The sequence below is a fragment of the Lactuca sativa genome, chromosome 5 (genome assembly GCF_002870075.4).
Source record: "Lactuca sativa cultivar Salinas chromosome 5, Lsat_Salinas_v11, whole genome shotgun sequence".
Lineage (NCBI taxonomy): Eukaryota > Viridiplantae > Streptophyta > Magnoliopsida > Asterales > Asteraceae > Lactuca > Lactuca sativa.
In genome coordinates, this window is record NC_056627.2 from 55,631,821 (window position 1) to 55,640,524 (window position 8,704).

At 40.6% G+C, this 8,704-nt stretch overlaps 1 protein-coding gene across 1 annotated transcript; it reads right to left on the reverse strand.

The window, feature by feature from the left end:
- Positions 1–5,796: 5,796 nt before the first annotated feature.
- LOC111915614 (uncharacterized) lies at positions 5,797–6,402 on the reverse strand. Its single transcript, XM_023911255.1, has one exon. The coding sequence runs from the start codon at positions 6,400–6,402 to the stop codon at positions 5,797–5,799; it is 606 nt and encodes a 201-aa protein (XP_023767023.1).
- Positions 6,403–8,704: the final 2,302 nt, after the last annotated feature.

Genomic DNA, 8,704 nt, shown 5'->3' on the forward strand with positions numbered 1-8,704 from the left:
GTAGGGCAAGCCGAAAAGCTAACATGCTCCCGGATGTCAGCTCGTAGCATATCATGGTAACGAGTCCTCCTCATGTCCTCGTCACCGGCATACTGGGGCACCAACAAAGCCCTCTCCTGGAACTTGGCGGTGATCTCCGCCACAGTCTCCGTCGTCTGTCTCATGTCAAGAAACTCCCTGGCCAGCTGCTGAAGCTCGACCACCGGCGCAAACTCTGCCCTGAACCTGGTCACAAAGTCCGACCAGGTCATGGCCTCGATAGCTGAGGCTCCCAACGAGTCACCCACTGACTCCCACCAATCCCGGGCTCGGTCCCGTAAACATCCTGCTGCATACCTCACCTTCGACCCCTCGGGGCAAAAGCTAGTCAACTGGGCAGACTCGATGTCTACAATCCATCGCCTGGCAGCAATGGGGTCTTTCACCCCATGGAAATCCGACGCACCACTGCCCCTAAAGTCCTTAAAGGACAGTGTGCGAGACCCCGACTGGCTAGATGCCATGTCGCTCCTGAACGCCCTGAGGCGATCCTCCATCAACTCGATGATCCCTTCCTTGATCGACCCGAAGATAATGGGAGTCGACTCAAGGATACCCCTGGTAATCTCTGACGCGATGAACTCGCGTAGTCCCTCATCAACCGGCTCGGAACCTGATCCCGAACCTGACCCCTCTCCTGAACCGCCATCTACCGGCCTCGATCGAAGTACCACCATGCTGCAATACATCACAACAATCATTAGTGATACTGATACTCCCTAAGGGATCACATCTACTTACAAGTTCCCTGGTATTATCTTGGCCATCCTTGGTTCGGGTACGGATCCTCTGCTTTCAGTAGTACGGGCCCATACTATCTTCCACATCTATCCGTACCTTCTTCAAGGGATGCCTCAACTCCACCAGATCCCTTTCACTACTGCTGGTTACTGCTATACTCATCCTAGGCTCGCCCTAGGGAAATCTCTAGTTCCACTCTAACCAGTCCTCAGCTGCTGCAGGCCTCCATGTAATGCCAGTTAGCCATTACCCGAATACCATCACATGTGACGAGGCTCAGATAATCCTTCGAGTATCGGACTCGTCCCTACAACGGTTGGACTCAAACAAGAGCTGCGCAGTAGGATCAGATCCAGCACTCTAAGATTATTCAACCCTGATCACATGTGACGTGACGCATTCGCCTAATGGCTAACTCCCATTATTCAGAGTCCCACGAAGCACGAAGCAAGCAACATTCAGATAAGGGTAACAATCTCAATTAACTCTATCCACTTTCAGGAACTGAGCTAGCATAAAGTGCTAAGCTCATACTACCAGGCATAACCTAATCAGGCTATCCTACTTACTATCTACTCAATAACTAGCATGCAAGTTCTCATACAACTGAAACACATTAAGCAGGCACATAATGCATCACTCCTAGATCCTTAGTCCTATTCTAGCATGTTGTTCTACAAAAGCTGATAAACATAACATAAACTTGTATGGGTACTTTGGGGATACTTACTTGAGCTCGGCCGGTCGCGCACATCACACACTTCGTTCTTTCTCAAAACTCTTTTCTCAATTTTAGAAAACATTTTCTTTTAGAAAATCTTTTAATCCCTCGATTTGAGTTCAGACACTCCCGAAGGTGTGTCCGAATCCCTCAAACCAGGGCTCTGATACCAACTTGTAACGACCCAATTTTCATGACCAAAAATTTCGTTTTAAAAACATTACTTTAGAAAATATTAAAAGATAAAAACATTGTCTGATCAAATCATAACACAAGTGAACCATGTCTAAAAGCCAATTCATACATTCAATCAAAATATCAGAGTACAAATCCCAGTGAAGCTCGTAAATGCGGAAACCGGAGAGTGTGTGTGTGACATGCTGCTACCGCGCCGGCTCCTTTCCCCTAGCTGAGGAGGTACCTAAAACCAAAACTGAAGACTGTAAGCACAAAGCTTAGTGAGTTCCCCTGTCGTACCACATACCATACAAACACGTAACATACATACTGCCAGGCTATTCTGGGGTGCCTGACTACCCGGTACGGCCGTTCTGGGGTGCCGTCCTATCCGTTTCAAGCCATTTTGGGGTGCTGACTACCCATGTCAAGCCATTCTGGGGTGCTGACTACCCATGTCAAGCCATTATGGGGTGCTGACTACCCGTCGGTCCTAACAACCGACCACGGGGACTGGTCCCCTCATACTACCTCTGTCGCATATAACATAACAAGCCAGCATGCAAACATATCATCATATACTGTCAGACGTATCTAGGGTGTCTGACTACCCTTCGGTCCTAACAACCGAACTCGACTACTATCACATACAACGTATCATGCTAGCATATAACATATCAGGTAGTAGTAAACCTAAATGATATCACAAAGACAATCATCTACCATACGTCTCCTACTGGTGGGTCGGCGTTGTGGCCTTAGACCCACCGCTACTGGAAGGTAACTCACCTCGAAGTAGCTGCTGATCTGATCGGGAACTGACTGCCTACTGCTGCTACTGCTGCTGCTCCAGAAATCCTCCGGCTGCAATTCCCACAATATACCCAATCAAACACTGCGCACTGACCTTTGGGTAAAAAGACCATTTTACCCCTGACCATGCCCTAAGTTAAAGTCAGAGTCAACTTTCAGTTGACCCGACTCGCCGAGTTGGCTTTCCAACTCGCCGAGTCCCTATCCAGACGACTGCCCTGAATCCCGATCCTACCCGTCGAGTTAGGCGACGACTCGATGGGTTTACCTTCTTAACCAATATTCAAGTCCTTCATCCTACTCGCCGAGTTGTATGAACAACTCGTCGAGTTCATCTTCATCCGATGAACACTGATGCTAAGACTCGCCGAGTTGTATGAACAACTCGTCGAGTCCATCTTCATCCGAAGAACACTTATGTTGAGACTTGCCGAGTTGTATGAACAACTCGTCGAGTCTGTTATTGATCTAAGGAGATTGCCTTGAACTCGCCGAGTCAGGGCATTGACTCGCCGAGTACCTCCGTAGATGAGTTAAGCTTCCGACTCACTGAGCCACACCCCGTGACTCACTGCTCACTCGACACTACGAAAAGGGGACAAACTCGGAGACTCGCGAACAGACCCGCCGAGTCGTTGCCATGCATCCACTAAATTCACAGATTTGCTCGATTCCAGTCCATGCCATTCACAGATCTGGACTTCTAGGACACGAATCACACGTAAAGTTTCCAACTTTACGTGTGGATATTCACCAATATGGATTTTAGGGCTCAAAATGTCTCAAAAGGGTAGATCTAGGGCTAACAAGCAACATGGGGCCATAAAGCTAACAGATCTGAGCTCCTGGAGCTCAATCTTGCCTAGATCCAGAGGCCAAACATCTTATTACGACATACAATGCACATACAAGCTTGGGGATTTGACCAAGAAGGACCCAAATGAAGTTTTAAGCATAAAATCAAGGGGAAAATGGGTTATACCTCAAAGGAACTGCTGGAAGAACACAAATAATGCCTGGATGGCTTCCCTTCTTCTGGATCTACTTCCTTCCTCCTTCCAAACCTTCAAAAACACACACACTAACCTCAAACTCTCAAAGAATAGCTTAGAACGAGAGATACAGGGCTTTAAGGGTCAATGGGGGCCGGCTTGGGGCTGATAAGTCCTTTAAATAGGGTGCAAACCCCTGAAACTTAGGGTTTCATCCAATAGCTATGACTCGCCGAGTCTAGGATATGGACTCGCCGAGTCGCCAACTTAAACGTGTCCCGGGTCCTGCATCCACTCGGCGAGTCGGACCTATGACTCGCCGAGTCCAAGGCTAAAAGAAAGGAAATACTCAAATAACATTTACGTACCAGGAACCGGGTGCTACAATTATACTTTCTAAAATTCATCCCATTATAGCAATGTCAATTTTAATGTCCTAATAAGAAGAAATTAGGAAATACAATGTATGCTTGAACCAAGTTATTCAATATTTATTTGGAACCTTTTAGATCATTTAAAACCTCATAAGGATGGAAACAACTCAAATCTGTCTTTTTGGTCCATTTTCTACACAAACGCCCGAAGATATGCACGGGGTTGATTTCCATGCCCTCAAAATTTCCAAAGTTGACCTTCACTACAAAGCACTTATGCTTGAAAATTCTAATTATATACTTTTAATTCTCATATTTTATAGTTAGTAAATCATATAGATGATTCCATGAATTCAGTTTATACTTTATATTAAGGAAAACTTAGTGTTCATGTTGCAGAAACACAATATTTAATAAATGGTCTTCACTGGGCAGTCATTAACTTAAACCCTGGTCTTAACCGAACCCCGTGGAGCGGGGTACCCCAGCTAGTTGTTATTAATATTTTGTTAAGAGTCTAAAGAAAAAGATGTAACTACATGTTTGTACATGATATATATTACTGGTTTTTTTATTATCGGATACTAAGGTGTGTGTCTTTGTGTGTGTTTGTGGGGGTTGGTGTGTGTGGGGGTGTGGGTGGGTGTTTGTGGGTGTGTGTGTATTTGTGGGGTTGGTGTGTGTATGTGTATGTGCATGTTTGTGGGGGTTAGTGGGTGGGTGTGTATTTTGTGGGGGGGGGGGGGGTGGTGTGTGTGTGTGTGTTTGTGGGGGTGAGGGTGGGTTGGGAGGAGGGGCGGAGGCAGGAATTAGTAGTAGGGGTTGCATAATTTTTTTTTCCGGTCAAACATAATATAAAATATAAAAAAAAAATTCCGATCAAACATAATATAAAACGTCTAATACAAAAAAAAATTTCTGGTTAAAAATAATATAACAACGATCTATTAATATTTAAATTTGTCATTTTCGTGCATACATCTTTTGAAACTGCTCCATTACTTTTTCATTCTCGACTTTCGCAAGTGCTTCGGTCTTGACATTACAAAGCAATGCGTCATTCAAAAAGTCATCACCAATTTTGTTAGCAAGTCGGTCTTCAAGAGCTTCATCTTTGAAAAATATCTTTCTACACTTGCGGTCGCTACGGTAATATGAAAGCTAACTTTAAAAGCTTATAAACCAAAGGATAAGACCGATTCTTCCCCGTACTAACCATCAAACGAGAAAGGTTGGAAATTCCTTTCAAACTAGTGAAGCGATCATCTTTGATGCAAGAGTGATAAAATATCTCAAGTGGTGGTGGTGATGACAGACGGTGGCGGTGACGACGACAATTATGGCAATGGTAGTGGTGGTGGTGGTGGTGATGGGGTAGTGGTGGTGTCGGTGATGGTAGGTCGGTGATTGTGGGGGTTGGTGTGTGTAGGGGTTGGGGTGTGTGTGTATGTGTATGTTTGTGGGGGTTGGTGTGTGTGGGGGTGTGGGTGAGTGTTGTGGGTGTGTGTATTTGTGGGGGTTGGTGTGTGTATGTGTATGTGCATGTTTGTGGGGGTTGGTGGGTGGGTGTTTGTGGGGGTGTGTGTGTGTGTATTTTGTGGGGGGGTGGTGTGTGTGTTTGTTTGTGGGGGTTGGTGTGTGTGTGTGTTTGTGGGGGTGAGGGTGGGTTGGGAGCAAGGACGGATGCAGGAATTAGTAGTAGGGGTTGCATAATTTTTTTTCCGGTCAAACATAATATAAAATAAAAAAAAATCCGGTCAAACATAATATAAAACGTCTAATACAATTTTTTTTTCTGGTTAAACATAATATAACAACGATCTATTACAATTTAAATTTGTCCTTTTCGTGCATACATCTTTTGAAACTGCTCCATTACTTTTTTCATTCTTGACTTTCGCAAGTGCTTCGGTCTCGACATTACAAAACAATGCGTCATTCAAAAAGTCATCACCAATTTTGTTAGCAAGTCGGTCTTCAAGAGCTTCATCTTTGAAAAATATCTTTCTACACTTGCGGTCGCTACGGGTAATATGAAAGCCAACTTTAAAAGCTTATAAACCAAAGGATAAGACCGATGCTTCCCCGTACTAACCATCAAACGAGAAAGGTTGGAAATTCCTTTCAAACTAATGAAGCGATCATCTTTGATGCAAGAGTGATAAAATATCTCAAGTTGTCCTTCAAGGTCTATCATATTCGAATCATCAAAGTCATACTTGTATAACTTACCCAACTTCAACAACTTTGATTTGTCAAATTGTGCAAATGAATCACAAGGGTTCAAAGCACCCATGTATTTTAGTAACTGCGTGCTTGTTTCACTAAATCGATCCCGATATTCTGTAAGTTGCATATCTACTACTGTGTTGAAGATTTCAACCTCAAAATGAAACATATTAGTCTTTGTAGTCTTACGGTTTCTCACACCAATATACAACTCTTCCAAATCTAAAGTATCAATTTTGTGTATTTGACAAAAAGATGATACTTTTGGCAAAATGCTAGCAAACCCTGTGTTTCTAAAAGATTGCACTGCCTCCATTGTCCCTCTAACCATCGAAACCGCTTCTAAAAATGTCTAGATCTTTTCTTTGAAGTTGTTTTGACAATGTACCCGTGAGGCGTAAAATGTCATACATCATATGTAAGTAAAACACGAACTCATATGATTTAAAATATGCTAAGATTTCGGATGTTTGTTGATGGTTTGCCAATGACCCTCCCTCCTATCCGCCGGGTCCTTTGGAAGATCTTTTAAGTCAACATTATCATTAGTTTGGTTAGAGCATGGTGTTTGTGGGGGTGCATTAGAAACCAAAGAGATTGATTGATTGGTGATTGGTGTTTGTGGAGTTGCATTAAAATTAGAAACGGAAGGGATTGATTGGTGATTGGAATTTGGGAACATTTTTCACCACATTCTTTACCACTTTCATTAGGATTATGTCTTTGTCTTTTGGTAAAAAATCCACTTAGTTTAACCTAGAAAAACATAACAATTACACCTAATCAAACAATAACTTGAATAAAACAAGTTGTTGTCACCTAATCAAACAATAAATTCAATAAAACATAGCAATTTCACATAATCAAACAATAAATTCAATAAAAACACAACAATATAACCTAAGCAAACAATATAACTTCAATAAACAAATCAATTTCACCCAAGCCAATTAATAACTTAAAAAAAAAACATATCAATTTCAAATACCTAAATGAATTGGTAAAACTTATTTGCTTCATTCTAGGGCTTTGAAGTCGATTTTGGTAATCAAGAAAGTAGCAATCGAAGGAAGTCGATTTTGTCGAATGTGTAAGTCACGAACGAATGGACGAATGGTTAGCCAATTGTTGATCGATCAAACTATCGAAGGAAGTCAGGAACGTCAGAACGTGTGAAGTGCCGAACACAGGAGCCGAAGTATCGATCTGTAGACTGTAGTCGTATTTTTTTTTTCCTTTCTTGTACCGATAATAAAATTAATTAAGTTAATTAGGATTGGACCATTTATTTACAAGCAATTAAAATTGGGCTAATTTATCCAATTAATGTTTTATTTGGGGCTTTGGGCAATTTGGCTATTAGACAATAATTATTAAAACATTGAGCTCATTATTATTATATTTTTTTTTCGTTTGGTAATTTCCAAGAGAGTGACACTTTTTTTACGTAGTTGCACAAAATGTTTTTAGTAGTTGCACGAATTTTTTTATGTAGTGGCACAACAGGTAAAAATTAAAAAAAAAAAACGATTTTTTTTCTATTATGTGCATGAAAGCTAGGTGTTGTCGGTGCCACACCGAGCACCTAGCTAGGACCGCCCTTGCTTGGGAGAGGGTGTGGGTAAGTAGGGGTGTGGTGGGTTGGGGGTGTTAAGACGGGGGTAGGTATAGGTGGATGAGGTGGGAGTGAGTGTGTGTTTTTTTATTTTAGAAAAATTTTGGAATTAGAAAAAAATGGAAAACAATGATTATCGGTTTTCCAAAAATTTCAAACTTCTTTGTAATTTTAGAAAACGGAAATTTTTATTTTCCTCGAAAAATTTAGAAAAATAGACGAACTAAACGGTCATTTTTCCGCAACTAAACACACCATAATATTCTCAAAACAATCATGTTGGTTTTTGAGTTTTTTATTAGCAATCTTGATATTGACTTAGTATTAATATTTGGTGTGCTTATCTTAGGTGCTGTTTGTTTTTTCTGAGGCAAAATGTCTGCAGTCTGCGGACCACGTCTGTAGACCTCTTCAGTAGAAGAGGTGGACCAAACGTCTGCAGTCTGAAAAAAGAAGACTGTTTGTTTTTTTAATATCTGCGGGCTATTAAAATAAACTGAAACCTAAATAAACTGATTTTTTTAAACTTCTAAGTGATTTTTTAATATTTTTATGACTTTGTTATAAATAATCAACGAATCTAGATCAACTTTTATGTATTATTGTATAAAAAATAAAAATAAAAATGATATAAATTAACGTATATATTTGATAAAAACCAACAACTTTGGTTGCAAAGTTATAAGTAAACATTATAATTAGCGATCAAAAAATTTGATACATAAATGGATGCAAATAAACTTTGATTTTTTCAATTAAATCCATTAAAAAAGTATCATAAATATTTTCTCGAGAAATTGACGATATTGTATTAAATAATGTTTTACAAAATTTGGCAAAAAAATATAAGAATATATTGTGATTTTTTTTTGTCATATTTATATAAACAACTTCAACGACTATTATTATAATAAATTTTTATTTATAAATTTGTCAAAAATATAATGTTTGTATCGCCGAACGTTTTTTTAAGTTTTGTAATTTTTTTTTTCAAATTGTTCAT

What these genes read in the sequence shown, in the direction of transcription:
- LOC111915614 (XM_023911255.1), bottom strand. Translation starts at nt 6,402, where the DNA reads ATGGAGGCAGTGCAATCTTTTAGAAACACAGGGTTTGCTAGCATTTTG.